This window comes from Ostrea edulis, chromosome 8 (assembly GCF_947568905.1).
Source record: "Ostrea edulis chromosome 8, xbOstEdul1.1, whole genome shotgun sequence".
NCBI classification, from domain to species: domain Eukaryota; kingdom Metazoa; phylum Mollusca; class Bivalvia; order Ostreida; family Ostreidae; genus Ostrea; species Ostrea edulis.
The window spans coordinates 56979623-57001119 of NC_079171.1; the positions used below are offsets into that span (position 1 = coordinate 56979623).

General features: G+C 36.3%; 1 protein-coding gene across 1 annotated transcript in view; it reads left to right on the forward strand.

Annotated features, from left to right (window-relative positions):
* The window catches only part of LOC125661641 (uncharacterized), a 28284-nt gene continuing 6787 nt past the window's right edge, over window positions 1-21497 (forward strand). Inside the window, exons 1-6 of the mRNA XM_048893710.2 lie at window positions 1-171; window positions 2757-3002; window positions 15050-15358; window positions 17731-18009; window positions 18577-18858; window positions 19350-19649. Of these exons, the coding sequence (XP_048749667.2) occupies window positions 120-171; window positions 2757-3002; window positions 15050-15358; window positions 17731-18009; window positions 18577-18858; window positions 19350-19649 (1468 nt within the window). The 5' untranslated portion in view covers window positions 1-119. The remainder of the gene's footprint in view (window positions 172-2756; window positions 3003-15049; window positions 15359-17730; window positions 18010-18576; window positions 18859-19349; window positions 19650-21497) is intronic.

The window sequence follows — 21497 nt, forward strand, 5'->3', positions numbered from 1 at the left end:
AAGCATTTCTGCTTATCACAGACAGTGTGTCCGACAAGTTGTCAGCACTGCGCTGTAATAAATGGATGATTTGATTTTTATTTTTTTTTTTAGAAAAATCAATCTTTAGAAAGTGAGAGATGGGTAGTGTCAGGTACTTTGTTTTAGCTGGGATGATATGTTTTGTACAAGGTAAGATTTAATTTGTAGTTTGTTTTAGATGGGATGCTATGCCTCGTACAAAGTAAGATTTAATTTGTAGTTTATTTTAGATGGGATGGTATGTATTGTGCAAGGTAAGATTTAACTTGTAGTTTGTTTTAGCTGGGATGCTGTTTTGTACAAGGTACGATTTAACTTGTAGTTTGTGATGCTTTTGATTTCGATATATTAGTGACAAATACCTAATATTTGTAGGATTCTTTTAGTGGAGGTGATTTGATATATTTTTGAAAACATACCGCTGGTATATTTATTTATTATTATTTATGTTTTGAATTGTTTTCGTTTGGTATAAAAACGTAATTATTAAGGAACATACTTTATTAAATTCTAATTCATTCAGATATGACCTTTAACACGGAGGCTGTGTCGTGATAGGTGTTAAAACGTTACAAAAATCTCACAGATACGACCATGCGTAAGTGTATATGTGAACAGATGGAGATCTGATAAAGAAAACAAAATAAATCACATCTGATGTGAAATATTGCTGAAACTCTTCTTACGTGCCTACTTTCCGGACAGTATATCTAATAAACTGTAATCTCAACTACGTTTTGATACATGGTAAAGAAACACTTGACAACATTTTCGCTGTGAATTGGAACTTCTTGAAATTTGTGAAACTAATCACATAGCAGTGAATTGCAGTAGCAGGAAGTTGTAAGTAGATGTATTTGCAGGTCTATAAAATGATCTCTGATATGAGAGAATTCTAAACATCTACTCAACGACCATCTCCATCGGAAATATATACGATAGTTAATGGTATGAAGAAGCGTCACTATCTAGTGGAAAGTGCTCATTATGGTATATAGCAAAACATTTGATAAGAAATAACGTCGCTATTCAGAATTATACTTGTGTCACAGAGACATCTGGAAATCCTAAACATGTCATTGACGCATATGAGTTCAGGGTAATTATATACGTTTTCATGTAAATAAGGCAGTTGAGATATATGAAATTCATCAAAACTATCCTGATGCATATTCAGAGTATGTTTATGAAGGCTGTGTGTGACATACACGGTATAGTCATAAAAAACGTCATGTATGTATACCCACATTGATATACCATTAGTAAACATCCAAGGAGACAACCTTCTATTATCTTTTTTTTTATGGCAGATGCTATTTTGAGATTTTATGCATGACTTCCGTAACGTATATCTAAGTAAAATAGATCGATTATGATGAATAATAACAAGCGATATTGTTATAAGGGTTGTATACGCTGGTGAAGAAGCGATCTTAATTTGAAACAAAGGGGAAAATATAACCACAGACGAAGGGAAATCAACAACATATTTGAAAGATGTCTCTCCTGACTTCTATAACGTCGATTTTCAAATCAAATAGTAAGATAGAAAAGCCATATATAGCAATCAGAAATGGAACACTAAGGTTGCAGTTATCAACGACAAAACTCAAATTTATTCCATATGTTTTCATTGATTATGAAGCAATGATTATCAGATATCGTATCTGTATGTTTTCATTGATTTCAATTTCTTTTCGATACACTGTCTGTCAGGCCTACCTTGATGAACACAAACATCGTATTCCATCGTCATCGAAAGCAAGTATTTTAGACTTGCCTAGATGGTCGAGAGGTCTAGCGCGCTGGTTACATGCTGTTAGGAGATTTGGTTCCGCAGGTCATGAGTTCAACCCTGCGGAGGGGCGGAAGTGGGTATCCAAATTAGCTCTAAACTATACATTCATTTTCCTCCTCGGTCCTACACGAACTTCAAGTAGTGAAAATATTAAAGCTAAGCAATTTTTCCACTCATTTATCTTGAGAACTGAAGAAGGTCGAAGGTCACCAACAAACAAGGAAAGTGTAAAGACATCTATTTCATAGCAAACAATTAGGTTTACTAGTTTTCTTGGCCTAAGTAGGGTTACATTCAATGGTGTGAAATCCAGATATATTAAAATTTAAGAGACCGACCTGAATTGTTCATTACATCCAAGGTTCAGTGTACTCGATGTTGAACTGTACTGAGTATATATGTTTCCTTCGATATAACATAGTCCAATACAAGTGGCTTCAACATAAGGTGAGTAGACTACACACTTTTAATTGGTGCTTTTACTCAATCTGAAACCATAGAAACAGGCCAACCTGGCTAATGAATTCATATGTAAACATCGTTTCAGTGAGAGTTAAACTGAAAGGATGTCATAACCTCTAATAGAAAGTGTTGTCCCTGAAAGTCTGTATAATAGACGTATATATAGAGGTATCTAACTTTTACAGCTCGTTGTGTATAGTTCATTGTGTTGCAGCTCAAACTTTTCAAATAAAGAAGGAGTTTATTGACGGCAATCTGCAATTTAGTTGGACGAATGTTTCCACACATCGTAATGATATAGTGATCACAAAGGATGGAATAAAGAATGACTGGATAATAATCTATTACTAGATCACAGTTAACGTGGCGTTTTGATTTGTTGATTTGATTTTGCTGTGTATTTTGTTCCTCTCTGTTAATTTGGATACATGTATATATGACTCCTTTAGCAGCCCATGTCTTCTTTGCATTGCAGCCCAAACCTTTGAAATTAAGAAAGAGTTTATTGACGGCAATCTGACTTTTACTTGGACGAATGTTTCCAATCGTCGTAATGATATACTTATCACAAAGGATGGACGTAGTAGTGACTGGATACAAATCACTGATGACAAGTACACAGTGGAGGATGTATGGAAGTATAAATCTGTAAACATCAAAGTACGGGAATACACATCAGCAGACCATCGATCATATAAAGATTACTATTCAACATACACTGGTAAGTTTTACACATGAAGATGTATAAAGTATAAATCTGTACATATCAAAATGCTGGAATACACATCGCCTGGTGATTCCAATTCAACATACAAGGTTAAACTATACCCATACATCTTAATACGTTAAATGAATGACAGGATCAAGGGAGCAGACTATGACCATGTTTTTAATTAAGTAAATTTATTTTAGTTTACATCCCAATAGCACAATAGTGACTTTATCGCGTCACGAAGATGCCGCCATGACTAGGTAACATGATTATCATACCAAGTGATCAGAAAGGCTCATGATTTGGTGGCTTGTACAAAATCATCCTATAGCTTTCTCCTTTTTTGAATGTTAGCATAAATACGTTATTCTTTCTTATGTTGCTATACGTTATTATGTATGTACGATGAATTTGCTTTTTTTTTTATTTACGTGCGCAAAATAATCACTGACAATATATCTAGATATATAGATAGATAAATAGATAGATAGATATACAGATACATGTAGATAAATAGATAGATAGATAGATAAATAGACAGATAGGTAGATAGATAATGTTTTTGCACAATAAACGTATGAATTGTTTTGTTATTTTGGTTACTTTGAATTTTGTAACAACGATTAAGATGTCCTATGGTTGAGTAAATTCATGTCTGAAAGTGTTCTGCTCAACATGCACATATTTATTTATTAGCATTGTTTATTTTTTCTCTAACGTCATTTGCATGTAATATAGATCATTATACATTATGCACTTTCATGAAAAATTCTCGAATCTGATTGGTCAAGAAGCATATGAAAAAAAAATTTGTTACCCTTTGAAAATTGAAAGCACATATTCCAGGTTGATAGTATCTAACAACGGGTAAGAGTACTTGACAGCGGGTGAAATAAACATTATAGATCAATTAATAAAAGAATTGGCTTCATCACCATGCACTGACCTAGGGTATGTTAAACTTACTTAAAGGAGCTATTGTGCTAAATTAAACTTAATATACAGCACAACCAGTGAATAGTGACATTGACTTAATATCTGAATAGACCAGTAGGTGCGTCGAAGCTTAGCTGGCCGCCCCGTAATCCCTCATAGGCTGCTTAGCAGCTGGATTGACAACAGTGATAAAAGTTTAATATTCATTAATTGTAATCAGAAACAGGATGCAAATTTACATATATGGTAGAAAGGGTCGCATGCAATTTCTTTTGTGGGGAACTGGGGAGGCGGCCGGTGTGCCAGTTTGACTTCCAAAGTAGGGGCAACACAGGGGGCTCTATGTGGACATAGGTGCCCGAACCTGAACGGGTCCCCACGTTCTAAGTGAGGTAGATATCTCTGTGCATCTCACCTGTCTCCTGCGTACTACCTGGTTTAATTAGGAAGCGCAGAGCAAGATGTAGACCCTCCTACAATTGTCGCAACATGCACCAGCCTGTAGTATCCCCTCACCGAGTAGGAGGTGAATGTGGTCCCAGCTATGAACTAGCTGAGATCCCCACGAATTAAACTTAAGCAACTTATGCAAGAAATTATTATTTTCTATGAATATCCACTGACCCTTAACCTACTTTAGTGGTCATCTGGAAGGTACACGTAAAATACCTGCCTCTGCTTTAGTAGTAGGTGGGAGAAGAGCTGGTTTTGACGCAGAATTAGTGATTAACTACCTTAACGCACTTCCCAATCCGTCACAGACATTGGAAGAATGTCCCTCACAACAGATTTTATATTTGTTTCCTTTTTCTTAATCTTTTTACCATGCATACTTGAAATTGGAGGCACTTTAAATAGTGGGGTGGGTGACGTGCACCCTCCCTCGTCCGTCAGCCAGGCCCCCAGGCACGAGGGGAGAGCCTTTATTTTTATGTTCCCCACTCTGAACCCCCTTGCCTACTCTCAAACAATGGTTACTATGACCAAAGTATCCAAATTGACACATTTCGATAATCATTCTGATCTTGTAAATTACCTGAATTTCCTGTAATTGTGATGGGAATATCTAAAACTTTCAGGGTTCCCGACCAGTAATTAGATTGAAATCTGAAGTTGACCATTGCAAAAAGTGTAATCCCAAAGGTAATAAATTAACAAAAAGGTAGTCTGAATTCTGCGGGGTGGGCGACTGGCAACCTCATCCGTCACCCAGGCCCCCTGCAGGTACGGGGGGGGGGCTTTATCTCTATCCTACCCCTTTCGAACCCCCTGGCGTACTCTCAAGCAATGGTTACTTAACCAAGATGTCGCAGGTATCACCAAATTGACACATTTTGATAGTCATTATGATCTTGTAAATCATCTGAATTTCCTGAATTTTTCATGGGAATATCTTCAGGATTCCTGACCATAAATTTGACTCGATTCTGAAATGATCATTTCAAAATGTATAATCTCAAAGGTAATAAATTAACAACAAAGTAATCGCAGTTCAGTCGGACTGTAAGACTTGTCAGCTCTTTGAGCAACTCCTATGATGGAAAGTAAAAATGTGACAACATTTCCTAACACCGATTTAGAAAACCATCTCCCTCTCCTACTGGAGGACAGTTAAATCCCATAACTTAAACTCATATACCTCTAAAGGATTCCGATTGATTCTAAAGATTTTCAGCTAATAATAATAACATTGAAATCTGAATTCCGTCAAAAAATATCTAACTTCAAGTCCAAAAAGTTCCTTACAAACTAAGGCAATGATAGCAGAATATGGCACAATGCTAAATATATTTCGACAATTTCTAAGATAAAACAATAAACTGTAATGGATCAAACTTTTTAGACCGGAAATTCCTAATAAATTCGTCAAACTAATCCAAACGTTCCAAAGCCATGTGAGAATTAACCCAAACTTAGCAAAAAATTTAAATTAAAAAACGATTACTTGAGCCAAAATACGAAAGTTGTCCAGCCTATTAAAACGCCTAAGCCTATACCCCCAAAGCATGCCTTCTCCGAGCAAGTCCTAAGCAGCAGAGAGCGAGCGTCTCGAGACCCCCGTCTTATACTAAAACATGACTTCAAGGTTAGAAAGTATAGGACAAATGTTGGGAAAGCTGTATCACAAAACATGACAATTCCTGACGTGGTTTCTTGGCTGCTGGAACCATACAAACTCCAATACATGCCTATTGAATGAATAATGAAAAAAGTCAACGCTGAATATATCTGAGGCAGAATTAATCAATTATTTACATGAAAATGGAATGGATAGTTTGATTGACTTAAAATTAACCAAACAATAACTAACTTTTCGCTTAGGCTTGACATTGAGAATAAACAACGACGAACCGATCAACAATCTACAAGTCCGAGCTTAGATTGAAATTGTCGACAATTATCGGAAAAAAATTGCAATTAATGGAGACTAATGAAAATGCAACGCGAAGATAACGAACAGTGATCAATCTCATAACTCCTATAAGCGATATGGAACTAGGGTATTTCTGCTATGGAAGGTGCTAAAGATCCAAAGAAAGACAAATAAGTTGAGAATATACTGCGACTCATACGCTGTGAGGCTGGTTCTACCACAAATATGAAACGTGTGTACGAAATAGCATATAGCGCTCCACGTCACTTACGTTATCGGAATCAGCTGTAAACAACATCAATTAAAAAGAAGCAAATTGCTGAAATAGCAAGTAATAACACGTAATTGCACAGGGACTGTTAATGATAGATAAGTACTTTGAAATTAATAACTGCATACATTGACACCTGTGAGGTCCTTAGTACCTAAAATTGTGATCGTGATGTAGTAAAACCCGTGAACCCATGTGGCCGTGAATAACAATGCCTACCCTGAAACTTTTGAACCCAATGATGACTAGCAAGTAAACCTGAGGAGAAAATGTACTGGTTGGCCACATTGTAAATTGAACCTGGTAGGTTTAGGTCCGAGCCCCTGGTCTATGCTGTGCCGACATTTTGGTGCAATCAGGTATACCTGAACGTTTTCCAGGTACACATGTGTATGACATGTATAAATGAATAAATGCAAAGTAACCCGACTTAACGGACTAATTACAGAATGGGACGAATTAAGAGTAAGCAAGCATTGAAATGTGTAGCATGATCTGACTATCTGGTACCCTTTGCTTGACCGACTCGGTAGCCATGCCTATTGAACGGTCATGAAATCTACGTTAACAATTACCTTGAATCATGAATGGCATGTCGGTCAAATAGATACAATTTAAATTTTGTGATAGGTTTGTCATTGAGATACATATTAATAGAGCACCGGCGATGCTAAGTATATTATGTGGTGTAGGACATGACCAGGATATGAATTTACATATGGTGGCTACCAGAAGATCTATACAGAAACTAAGTTTGAGTATTGTTATCGCCCTAAGGGCTGTATTGTGCGAATGCTTTACGAAGGTGGATCTGCCGGTAGTACTTGAACTAAATGAATATTAATAAGGAATATCAAATAAATGCAGCGACTCACCAGGTTGACCTTGAAAAGGGATGGTAGCGTTCGTCCGGGATTAAACGTCTATCGCCGGCTGAATGGGTACCTCCTGCCTTCAGAGGAGGGGGTGACAAGCGTTGTTGTGTTTCACTGACTGGCTGGCATGCCGTCCTTGTTTCGAGCTCCAGTCCCATGGGTATTTGGGTTAGAAAGGTCCGCAGCACCCCTTGCTTGTTGTAAGAGGCCACCAAAATAAACCGAGGGTCCGAATCACACCAGGCGTGGGTGGTGGCACGATAAAAATCGCTCCTCACTAAGTGGCCGAGCCAAAGTTTGACAACCCATCGCCGACAGTTGTGACGATTCTATTCAGGATGACCTTGAGGAAGGAGAGGGGCGTTCGCCTGGGATTAAACCTCTATCACCGGCTGAATGGGTACCTCCTGCATTTAATGGGGGTGTGACCATAACGTAACGTGTCCGTGCTTCACCGCCTTGGCTGGCATGCCCTCCTAGTTTCGGACTCAAGTCCTGTCGGGTTAGAAAGATCCACAGCACCCATTTCTTGTTGTAACAGGCCACCAACTTAAACCGAGGGTCCAAGTCACAGCAGGCGGGGCGGTGGCACGATAAAAATCGCTGAGGCTGAGGCTCCCAGCTAAGCGGCCGAAAACAGCCGAGCGCAGGCCAAAGATTTGGCTACCCATCGCCACAGTGGTGATAATTATATTCCTGGAAGAGACGTTTATTGTGTTGCTTATAGGAATTAAGATATTGGTCACAGTTCGTTATCTTCACCATGAAAAAAAAACAACAAAAAAAAAAAACACCAATCAATCAGTATGCTTCTATATGTCTCTTTTGGACTTCATCCTGTCGCTGCACTGGTAAAATTGATTGATTGATTTATTGAGGTTTTACGCCGTTTTAGCAATATTTCAGCCATTTTACGGCGGTTAACTAATTGAATGATGTTTGGTTGTAAGTGTTTGACTTTCCCTGACTGAGCCTGATTGTTTGGCTGCGTATACGATTGAACGATGTTAATAAATTAACTCGATGGCAATGAATTGTCTTTGTGATGATTATTTTTCACAATGTGTTCAATCTAAGGTTTTCAGCAGAATGAAAAGTTAATTCGTTCCCCGTTAGGCAGAATTGTCTCTACGGCGAGATAATTCGAACCACGTTTATTTCGTAAACGGTACGAACTGTATTAGCCAATCTTAATTAATTGTGGACTATTTGATATGCATCAAATAATCCTGAATAATGTATATGATCTGGAAAATTTGACTAGTCCACAACGAATTAACATGAATGTGATGGGAGTCTTTCCGAATACTCAAATACGGAAACGCAGTCATGGACATCGTTGATATAGAAGACCAAGTATACATAATGTCACGTTTGGTTCACTTTTACCTTCCGTCAACAGACAATTAGGTCCACATCATATTCGTACAGAACTTCGCTCTGTTCCATTGAGTTTTACATACGTTATTTGAAGACTGAACTCTATGATTATGGATGTTGCCATTCACAGACTCTAAGTCAGCACAGGTCATAGATCATATTCCTTCCATGTCGCCAGTTCCTTCAGCTTAAATTTACAAACAAAGGAATAGATGCCGGCAACATAAGCAACATTCTTCGTCATAAAAGGGTTCAGTCGTATATTCCAACGTATTTCAAGTTCAAATCTACACCCTATATTTCCTACAGCTATACTTCTGCTATTGCATCTAAACTTTTTAATTAAAAACAAACATTGCAGTGCCTTGATATAAACCATCTTATACACAATCCACCAACGTGTTCTTGTTCTTCAACTTCTTTCAACTATAGTCCAGCTGGACATGCCATTGCTGGTGATGTTGATATAGTTGAAAATGAGAACCTCAAATCAATTATTCTAAAACGACCTAATTACAAAGAATATCGGTCTTTCAATTGACAACAGAACTTCATCTCTATTATGAATTATATCAAAGATTATGCCAGACGATGAGCTAAGTATGAAAAAGAAGAACTTGATACATTGTGAGAATGGGTTAAAAGCATAGGAGGAATATTGAATCCCAGCATTAGACATATTAAAAAATGTTCTACGTGAGAAGAAGAAAAAAGCATTTGCTGTGGCTTTCAATTCGACATTTAGATATATCATTGACGTTTTGTCTAATAACTTTCATTCATATGTTGATTCCTAATATCCATGTGAACTCGAAATAAAAGATACCACAGAGTCATCCACTTCTGCTTCATACTTAGATATTTTATTGAAAGTAGACATTAACGACAATCTGACAACTCAACTTTATGACAAAGGATGATTTCAGCTTCTCAATCTTCAACTTCCCTTATTTATGTAGCAATATCACATTGTCATCTGCATATGGTGTTTGTTTCTCTCTGCTGGTACGATACCCAAGAGTTTGTTCTGCGTGTGGTCAGTTTTTCAATTGAGGCGGGTTGCTGGTGGATAAATTTTTGGTGCGGGGGTTTCGGTGGTGTCGATTGAAGTCACCAGTTCGCACATTCAATATCGATCTAGTTCGTCAGTACAACCTATCTTTGGGTCGAATGCTGTCTGGTGTGTTTCGTGCCGATTGTTTGGTCAATCTTGGCGCGCTAGTTGTGGCTGTGGATGGCTCCGTTTGCCGGTGTAGAGGCAAATTTTGACTCCCATAGAATAATGACCGGGAGTCATTTTTCGCCGTCGAAAAATGACCCCCTAGCCTTAGAAAAATTGGATAATTTTGTAGAAAGAAGACCCAGGGGTCATTATTTTGAGTGTCATACCTGAAAAATAATGACCCCCGTAGAAAAATGCCCCCCCTCCCCTTTCTTAGCAGATTGATTTATTTTAAAGGAGTTGATACGGGTTTTCAGGTCATTATTTACCCAGAGTTATCGTTCCTGCTGCTCCTCTTATCAAATTTATTCCATGTGTAATTTTTTTTCACGGCTAATAAAATAAAAGTAAGAACTAGTTCATTAAATTTGAGGAAAACCCACTGTAGGTTCCATGACCAATTACAAATGAAAAAAATGCCGCATATTTCAGGGACGGATCCAGGGGATTTTCAAAAGGGGGTTCTACCATAAAGTTTGGTTTTCAAAAGGGGAGTTCCATTCTCAAAATGTGTTATTTTTACCTCATTAAGCAACATTTTGTAACGATAGACAGAGGTACAACCTATAAAACCTCCACACCTTCTGAATCTACAAATGTATTTATGCTATCTATTTACATGTAGAGATCTTGTGTAATCAAACACACACATAAAAAAGAGCTGCGTTTAAATACAATACTTCTTGTGTCACAAAGAGACGTGAAATCTTCTTAAAACAGATGAATTTACATACATTTTTGGAACTGAAGTCAATAGCTTAGTTCATTTACGCATCATTATCGTTTTTCAAGAATTTTGAAAAATCAGTTGGTGTTGATAGAGGTATTAGTGAGTATGCAAACGATAACGTTGGGTAGACTATAGCATTTCATTGGATAATTTATGCCTATCAGGGGTGTATGACAAGGGGACGAGGGCACGTGCCCCTTCAATTTTGGACGATGGGGGGGGGGGCATAAGTGGGTTTGTGCCCCTCCCTTTTATAACACAAAATTAACATAGATTGATCAGATGAGAATATACCACGGTTAAAAAAATACTCAATTCTAATATGCAGATTCTCAGCACTCAAAGCATTATTTCTTGCATATACATAACCTATTCTCCCCGTACTACATTTTTTTGACCGAGTTACGTTTTAAACCGTCATAAAATTGTTAGTTACAAAGAAAAGGTTCTCACGGTGAAAATAGTTATATCTCATTTATATTGGAAGGGGATCCCCCCATTGCAATGTTCAAAAGTGCAGTATGTCGAACACAGTACAAGGGAGTAGGGGATGATACAGCCGGATCACATGCCCTCACACTTTTCAAAGGGGGAAGAAGTATGGTTGTGCCCCCATCTTAAGTAAGGCTTTTTACAATGTAAAACTTATACGGTACCAATTTTTGATACATCAGATGCGCATTTCGACAAATAATGTCTCTTCAGTGATGCTCAACCGAAATGTTTGAAATCCGAAATAACTATGAAGTTTTAGATCTAAATATAGCCAAAAACAACGTGCCAAACAAGTGGAGCCAAATTCGTCCAAGGATAAGAGCTATGCATGAGGGAGATAATCCTTAATTTTGAAATGAATTTCTAAATTGTATAACAGCAATTAAATATACATCCGTATTTTCAAGCTAGTAACGAAGTACTTAGCTACTGGGCTATAGAGACCCTCGGGGACTAACAGTCCACCAGCAGAGGCCTCCACCCATTGTCTCTACAACATAAAAACAAAGAAACAGATGGAGGATCTCATTTTTATCAGATAGGGATTGTTAGTCAGTACCCACAAATAAAATAATTTTGAGTCATTACAGTTGGGAGACCCTCCAGAGGCCATGAATCTTGAATTCTTCAAAATTTTCTTCGGGAGACATGGGAATACATGAAACTTGATTAATGAAGTCAGTAGGAAATGGCATGCAAGCAAAGTAAATAAAGTGAAAAAAAAAAAAAAAAAAAAAGGTGACAAGGGAAGTATAAAGTCCCCCCCCCCCGAAATAGGATTTTGGAGTGTCAGAAGGATATCCTACGTGTTTTTATATGTTTTTAAATCCTTAATAAAATTTACAAGGGGGTCATTATGCTACGATGGTCATTTTTCTAAACGTGAAATGGACTGATTTTTTTTAAAAGATATTTTTTCTACGGGCAAAAGGGGTCATTATTCTACGTCGAATAATGACTGGGGGTCACTTTTGGTCATTATTCTATAGGAGTCAAAATTTGCCTCTATACCGGCTCACGGCGGGTGTGACCAGTCGACGGGGGATACTTGCTCCTCCTAGGTACCTGGCCCCAACACTGGTGTGTCCAGGGGTCCGTGTTTGCCCAACTATCTATTTTTTGTTGCTTATAGGAGTTATGAGATTGATTACTGTTTGTTATATTCACCTTTCATCGTACGATGACACTGATAAATAATTTGATGCCAACAGTTTCGCATTCCCCACATTCCACGGTTGCTATACATTAGGGCTACCTGATGTACATCATACCAAGTTGAAATTTTCTTTGAAGGAAACAGCAAGTGTGGCATATTTAGAGATTCATTCATACTTGTGAATGTTTGGTGATTGGTAGTGTAATTGCAACCGGATGGAATGATACGATAAACTCTGGTCTTGTGGGCTATATCTTTATTGTGGCGATGTAATTAAAAGTTATTGCTGACCCTGAAATGCAATCAATTTTTTAGAGTTATTAATACAAGAACAATAACTCTACATAAGGATTATACAATTAAGGTCCTTGTCAAAACATTAAAAGATAGTTCAAAATACATAGAAATTATGAATTACAATAATCTCTCAAATCAATAATCTTTCCCTTAGCATAGAATGAATGTGCTTATCATAAGAAAGAGTTTGTGGTATATACAAGGTCAATAAATTCTCAATGAAATAATTCATCCAAAACTGCAAAAGTACATGAATTGAAGAAAAAGAAAACTGACTGTATACTTTAAAAATTGGCATGTGTAATAAAATAGCACAATTCTACAATTAACCTTAACTGCAAACATCGGTGCATATAACTAACCCGTCTACTTTATAGTGAGTGTTGTTGTTCTAAATGTAATAAAATAACTTTTACTATAGAAGTATAATTTACTGCATAACTGGATACTTACTCTAAGATTTTATATAGTTTAAACTTTATAAATGTACATGCCATTCGTTCATCATCTCTTTTAAAACTTTAGCACATTAATTTGAATTCTAGTTAATGATATATTAATATGACATACATGCATATCAATTATTTACAGCATTCGTGCAAACTTACAAAAATCATTCACTCCCTCAAATTGTCTATCATTCAAAAATTCACTCAGATAAGATAAAGTAGTGAAAATAAAGAAACGGCGCATCTTACGTTTGACACTAACCTGCTTAAATAAAATGAATTTTCATCTAGGAAATTAAATCGATTCGAGAACAAACTACTATGACAAACTTTAACAAAACCCTTGGGCATGGAAACAGGAATACCTATCCTTAATAGAAATATTCCCTCCTACAAAGCATGTGACCAGAATAGAGTTATCTATAGATAGTAACAATTATCCTAAAGAAGAAAACCCCTTTTTTCATGGTAAGCAGAAAAATTAGATAAGAAATAATATAACAAGAACAACACAAGTCATAATTAGTAACGATTTCAATTTATCTCATATTGTACTCCAAAACTCTGTAAATGAATTGAAGTAATGCAATTTGTTTTCAATAGATAAAATTCCTGATATAAGGTATTCAAATAATGTAAAATTTTACTCCATTACATATTGTTTAACGTCCCACTCAAGAAAGTTTCACTCATATGGAGACGTCACCACTGTCCGTGAAAGGCTGCAAATATTAGGTCTATGCTTCGCGTATACACTTGCTGTGACACGGACCTCGATTTTTGCGGTCTTATCCAAAACATCGAATCATCTCTTACGACAAGCAAGAGGTACTGAGGACATACTCTAACCCAGATCCACACGCATGCGAAATACAATGTCTTTTACTTATCTCTGTTTCTTTGTCATTGATTTCCGATAACAAAATCGAGATATTGATTTGACCACTTTATTCCCCCCTTTTTTTGTTTTACTTTCAAATATGAAATGAAAAAGTGAAGATACCGAACGGTGATAAATCTCGTAAATCCTACAAAGAGTACAAAATTAAGAAATACACAGACTCATGGACACAACAGAGGCGTGATCTGGTGTTTAAAAGGATTAAGCATATATTGTTGACCGGTGACACCTGCCGAAAGCCCTATATTTTGAAGAAGTGAATGAAAGACTCCGTAGTTAGAATCAATGTGTAAAGAACGGTCCAACAATTAGCGTTAACATGTTTGATCCAATGACAGGTTGTATTGCTAAAACAGATCTTTATTACGACCATAGAATTTGCGAAATACTGTCCTTATACGACACTGTAGACATCTCGGTAACATCAACCTATTTGTCAATAGCCTGCCTTTCTTTAAAAATCATCCTGCAGATATCATGTTTTTGCAAGATGAGAAAGATAAAACAGCGATATAAAGATTGAAAAGAAATGAGAAATTGATATCACCCAATTTCTCAAAGTTTAGTTGTTAGTTTGTAGTTGACGTCTATGTTCAGTAAAACATCTAACTATGAAGTAAATGTGGAAGACTGTGGTGCCCTTTCGTTCGAATTCCAAGTATATTCATGCATCGATGTAATACGTGAATGAAAAAAAGAAGGTATCTGATGTATCCAATTGTCACGATTTGTTTTCATCTACCAGGTTTTTGAATATGTAAATAAATATGATTTTCTTGATTCAATTTCAATGTTATTGTTTAGAATTGATAATCTTAGTTGATACGGTTCATTCATATTCTCCATTCGAAAATGAAAGCTCCCTTAATCAAGAGGGGAAAGTCAAGTATTTCTCAACATTTATTCTCATAAGGCTAATTACAGTTTGTGAGGTCCAAGTATGAAGCGTTTTGTGTTTTTCTGATTTTAGTCTCAAGAATTGATTCACAAGAAGGAGACACAACGAATCTAACGTTTACAGCTGATTTCATCCCAAACAGCGGAGAATACGATATATATCATTTCTATGATGGCACGAGCAATAGAATAATACGAGTGACAAGCAACAAGACATCCTCTATGAATTATTCAAAATACGCTTACCACACCAGACCCTACACATCCACCGACATAACATTTGAGGTGAAAAACATAACGCTAATGGATGCTGGATATTACGGGTTTCGGACTACAGAGATTGCTGCCAGAAGTGGACAGGGCGTAGTCCTTGTGGTGAAAGGTAAGACCGACAAGCTGGTATTTATATTCTAGTTAAAGATGATACCCATGACATTGATCTCTGTTCTTGTATTATGACGTAATAGTTAACCAGGGAATTTCCCCCACGTAATACGATGTTTGTTTTTTTTTTTTTTTTGGCATCGACAAACGATTTTAAGTAAAAATATGCGACGCTTGGAAGAATTTTACTTTAATTTGAATATACTGATACTGCTTTTTATTGTACTCAAAACTCTACTCGTATACCAAAGTGAAAACAACAAAGAGAGTGTTTCTAAAATTGTGAATGTCTATCCTTCCGTCAAGTGGCTAGTTGATTGTTACATGGTCGATTGCTCTCTAGCCTGTTTTATATCAATTATGAACCCATTCGTTGCACATTGATATTGAATACAGATTACTCCACTCACCTGATTAGGATACATAGTTCACGATTGGTTTGGCCGATTAACAAGAGATGCTTACTCTTTCTGGGCACCTGATCCCATCTTTGATATTTCCAGGGGTTCGTGGTTGTACTACTCTTAATTTTTAATCTTTGTGGGATTTACCTAATTTTCTCGTATTACTGTAATCCGTGGTCCAAATAGATATGTAAAGAACGGTTGAGCAATTAGTATGAAACACGTCAGACAGCAAATGACCTAATAGCATGTATTTCTAAATTAGATCGTTATAACGACCATAGTAGGAAAATCAAGTATCACAAAATCCAAGGAATTATTTAGTTTAATTGATATTATGACACACATCAAATATGTATTGCACTGGTAATTAAATACCGCCACTGTGGCCTAAAGGTAGAGCGTTCGCCTCGTATGTAGAAGGCCGGAATTCTGCTTGCCATCAGGTGTGAATGTCACGGGTCCTCGAAAATGACCTTAAAAATGGATGTCCCGTGCCACAGTAGGTGTGGCACGATAAAGAACCCTCACTGCTCAAAAGCCGTTAGTGCCGAGCAAAGGCCTAACTTTTGCAGACCTTCACCGGCATTGGTGACGTCTCCATATCAGTGAACAATTCTCGAGAGGGACGTTAAACAATATACAATCAATCAATCAATCGTCTCATTATCAAAACTGTCATAAAAGGGATATATCGATCCGAAATAATATTGATTTTAATTCTCAAATCCATGTTCACAATGCATTTCTATTCCAACTGAAAGGAAACTCTGAATACCAGGTGTTAATTGGCAAATGCTTATTTTATTATGTAAATATTGGTTGCTGCCTAAAGTTTGGATGTAAGCACATTTCGTATTTTCAACAACTGAATATAAACAAGCAGCCAGAATAGTTTATTAATAGTGATAACGAACACATAAATTGTCATATGATAGGCAACGAATTTTACTAACGATATTGGGTTATATATTTCCATGTAAGCAAACATAAGGCACGAACATTGGTTATATAACAAAACATATGAACTTTATAACACACAGGTAACAGAACAAGTGAAATTCAGATTCTGGTTGAATATTACAAATACCTTAGACTAAATACTAAGAATTTAAAGTTTCCAGATCAATTCCTTTCAAGATGCATGGACACGATTGAGCTTAAAATCTTATTTTTCCATTTTTATTGTTTCAATACTTATGAAACGTTTTTCTAATGGTCAACTAAAATTTGAATAGCAGTCTTTGAGTTACAAGTGAGATACATCACTCACAACTATTTGCTATTTAAACAAGGCTCGTACCATGTTTTGTTTACAAATATATTGCTTGATAGAAGATAAAATATTTGAAACAAAAGTACATGTTCTAAAAACTAGAAACTATTTAATTGTGTTCAGAATTAACTTGCAAATTGAAAAATCTGCTTTAAACGAACTTTTATAAATATATTTATATTATGTAAATAAGAACAGGGCACGAGTATTGTTTACATAAAAAAGAATTGTGAGCTATCTATCTCCCATATACCTAGACAGCTGACATACAATTTTTTGCTGATCATTAAGAATGCCTTAGTTAAGCCTTCTAAACAATAAATATGGAAAAATAGAATTTGTAAATGTTCACCTCAAATCGTGTTCATGCCCCTTTAAAAGTGTTTTGTGTATTGTAGATATGTTTTGTTCACGGTATACAACAACATGGTTCTGTAGTAGTTACCATATATGATATTGTTGGTTATGTGCTGATAACCCACACTTTTAACAAAAGAAAGCACGCCAAACTATGGTACAAGAATGTTTAAAATCTTAAGAGAAAATGAAACTAACGTATGACATGACCTTCACTCAGTTTAAAATTAATAAACACGCAAAACGAAACATCGCCACGTTTTGATGCAGCAAGATAAAACTATATATCTGATTATTATTATATGCGGACGAGTTATTCTATTTTATTTGCAGGGAAACCAACACAACCTGAGATAGTAGGAATCCTGAAGGTACAGGAAACCAGTGACGTCACATTGACCTGCTCCAGTAACTCTCGTCCGTCGTATTACAGGAAAACGATATCCTTAAGTTATATCTGGTACATGAACAACACCGTCATTGATTCAGAAACCAGATTGACGCTCAGATTTCCCAGGATTTCTAGAGGTGTCAGATTTAACAAATATTCCTGTCAGGCGAAGGAAAGTATTGTGTCTGAAAACAGTGAGGAAATTCAGATGAATGTTTTGTGTAAGTATTGTAAACTCCTATCAGGGGATGCTTTATCCTCCTAGGCACCTGATTCCACCTCTGGTGCTTAATCCTCATTAACATATATATAATGCACACACACACACACACACACACACACACACACACACACACACACACACACACACATATATATATATATATATATATATATATATAATATATATATATATTTATTTATATACATATATATCTATATATATATATATATCTATATATATATATATATATATATATATATAGAGAGAGAGAGAGAGAGAGAGAGAGAGAGAGAGATAGATAATCCAAATAGAAAGAGTTGATATCACACAGTCAAAATAATTCAATAAAAAAGCAGGAAAATATACAGTTCCAAAATATATTTAAATCACTAGCGCTTTCTGGATTTTAACATCCATCCTCAGAATATAATGAATCAATGAAATTCCTTTTTAAAATAGAAATGTGAAATTTTTCTGACAAAAATGGCCCTAGGTAGGAACTTTGGAAATGACGGAACTAGCATTTTGATGGCAATTTTGTTTCTTGGTTCAACTTTAAATCTAGATTTATCCAAGCCAACGATGATGATAAATGGGACAAAAGAAGAAAACGTGGACGTCCATGAGGGGGAATCACTAAATATTTCATGTTCAGTGGACGGAAACCCTAACCCTAACCTCAACATCAGCAGAGATGTTCAGGAACAAAATCTGAAAACCAGAACGGCCAAATCAATAGAAGTATTTAAGCGGAGAGTCCAGTGTGATGATACGGATACCTACAAATGTACAGCGAGCTCACCAGGGTTTGCTGACAACCATACGGGTGTTACGTTAAATGTTCTTTGTAAGATAGTTTGTATTCACATATCTATTATTTGTTATTCAACTTTCTACTCATATGGAAAAGAAGCTCGGTCATTGTTGTAGTGACTAGCGAGAATTAAAAACTGCCTTTAGATTTTATGTCACTTGCATGTTACGTTAAATGGTCGTTGTAAGTTATCTTTGAATTGAACTTTCTACACGTATGTTCTTTGGACTAGCGAGAGTTAACAATTGCCTTACGAGTTTTCGTTGTCTCTCTGTTTGTATGATTCTTGACACATGGTTGGCCTTTATAAATCCATGTTACATTCTAATTAAATTCGATATTGTTACAGTAAAGTCACAATTGTATTTGTTGGATTACATCAAAACCTTAAACGACGTAAGGGGATTAGAGATAGAATAGACTTCCACACAACGTATTCCTTCTTTTAAATTCCAGCTTCCCCGTCTAGGTTGCTGTTTGTATCCAATAGTCGACATCATTTGACATTTTTGACTTTCATTTAGGTAGGACAAGGATGGACACTGACGCCGGGTTTAAAACTAGCTATGGTTCTAGAAGTGGGATTGGTGTGGCAGTCATTGTTAAGACACCAATCATCTCTAATCCCAAACCTTCACCAAACTTGATTTCCTGGTCAGGACCAAGGACAGCTAATATACAAAATCAAATCACAGAAAGAGGAGCTGTTATTTATAAGCACTGGATCACCAGCACCATTCCTGTCAACAACCAGACATATTTTGGAAACTACAACATGACATACAACGGAGAAATCATCTTCACCATTACAATAAAAGCTGAAGGTTTTATAAGCATTTTCTAGATTCGTCATGGCGTTTGTACTGTCTGACGTGTTTTATACGCATTATTACTCTGTTTACCTGATCAGGATATAAGGTCCACGTTGGGTATAACTGGTTGACAGGGGGTGTTTACTCCACCTAAACACCTGATCACACCTCTGGTATGTTCAAGGATCCGTGTTTTCCCAACTCTCTATTTTGTATTGCTTATAGGGGTCATGAGATTGATCACTGTTCGTTATTTTCGCCTATAATTCGATATTTTAATACATATATTATATCGAAAATGAAGATAACGAACAGTGATTAGTCTCATAATTTACATCAGAAATAGGAAAGCAGAAATAGAACTAAAAGACACCCCTGGACAGAACAGAGGTAAGATCAGCTCCGAAAGCGGATTAAACATTCCCTGTTTACCGGTTACACCCACCGTAAGCCCCCTGTATCGATCAAGTAAACATATCAATCCGTAATCAAAATCGATATTTAAAGAATGATCCAACAATTGGAATGAAACGCATCGAACTTTGCACATAAGATCAATATAATGACCGTCAACATTGTGTTGAAACCAGTGCAAAATCAATTCTGACAACTTATCAATCCTTCTACTCCTATTCAGAACAGTCTCTTTTTAACACTTGAACGGACACTAATTTTCAGGCAGTTAATGTTGTTCTTGTTGTTCAGATAAACTATGATTTTGCAATATAATTTCACAAAAGTGTTCGATATTTAAAGACTGTGGTTTATTGTTTTGGTTGTATTCACCAACAAGATAAGAGCTTCCAAGCTATACTAAGATTTTCAACAGTCTCGACTGAAGTCAGCATTTCGCAAATTCTATGGTCGTTATAACGATCTAGTTCGATCAATACAACCTCGCATTGGGTCAAATGCTGTCTTAAGTGTTTCATACCGATTGTTAAGCCGTTCTCGGCACACTGATTTTGATTGCGAATAACTTCGTTTACCTGATCAGGGTATGGGGCTCACGGCGGGTGTGACCGGTCAACAGGGGATGCTTACTCCTCCTAGGTACCTGATCCCACCTCTGGTGTATCCAGGGGTCCGTGTTTGCCCAACTATCTATTTTGTATTGCTTGTAGGAGTTCTGAGATTGATCACTGTTCGTTATCTTCACCTTGCATACAGTAGAACATGCTTATAACAAGCGCTGGATACAAAACATTTTATGAACTGTAAACGTAAATCCTCAAATCCAATAAGTTGATAACATTATTTAAAAGTTGATGTGTAGAATGGGAATCACTTTTCCTGTAAACGTGAATTAATCTTTGTGTGTTCGCTGTATTTTTATGTATTTTGAATTAGATTAACATATATAAGTATTCTGTATACATCAACTATGAAATGTGATCTATCTCACTTGACTCTGATGTGTGTTACGTCTATAAAGCAATACCAATGTTTTCATGATATCAGACTCGATAAATATATTTAGTGTAAGATGATGTAAGCAATCGGATTTTAAAAAAAGGATAGAAATAATGGATACTATGATGATTCCTGTAGATAAATTTGATATATTGACGTTTAATAGAGGATTGATGCTTGTGCAGACCTTGAAGCATACAAATACACCAGTGAACGAACGTTAAGACTTAGGGAACGAACGGTTTGATTGGGAAACGAACGCTGAACGGATTGGACGGAACAGTTCTGTGCGAGAACGGAACGTTTTGAAATGGAGAATGAACAGTTTGAGTCGGGAACGTAACGCTGTGGCCTACTATAAGAAGGAATGGTTTGGCATCGATTTTACAGAGAAATTGTGAAAAAGAAAACATAAATTTTTACCGAATGATTTATTTTGAAATGGAG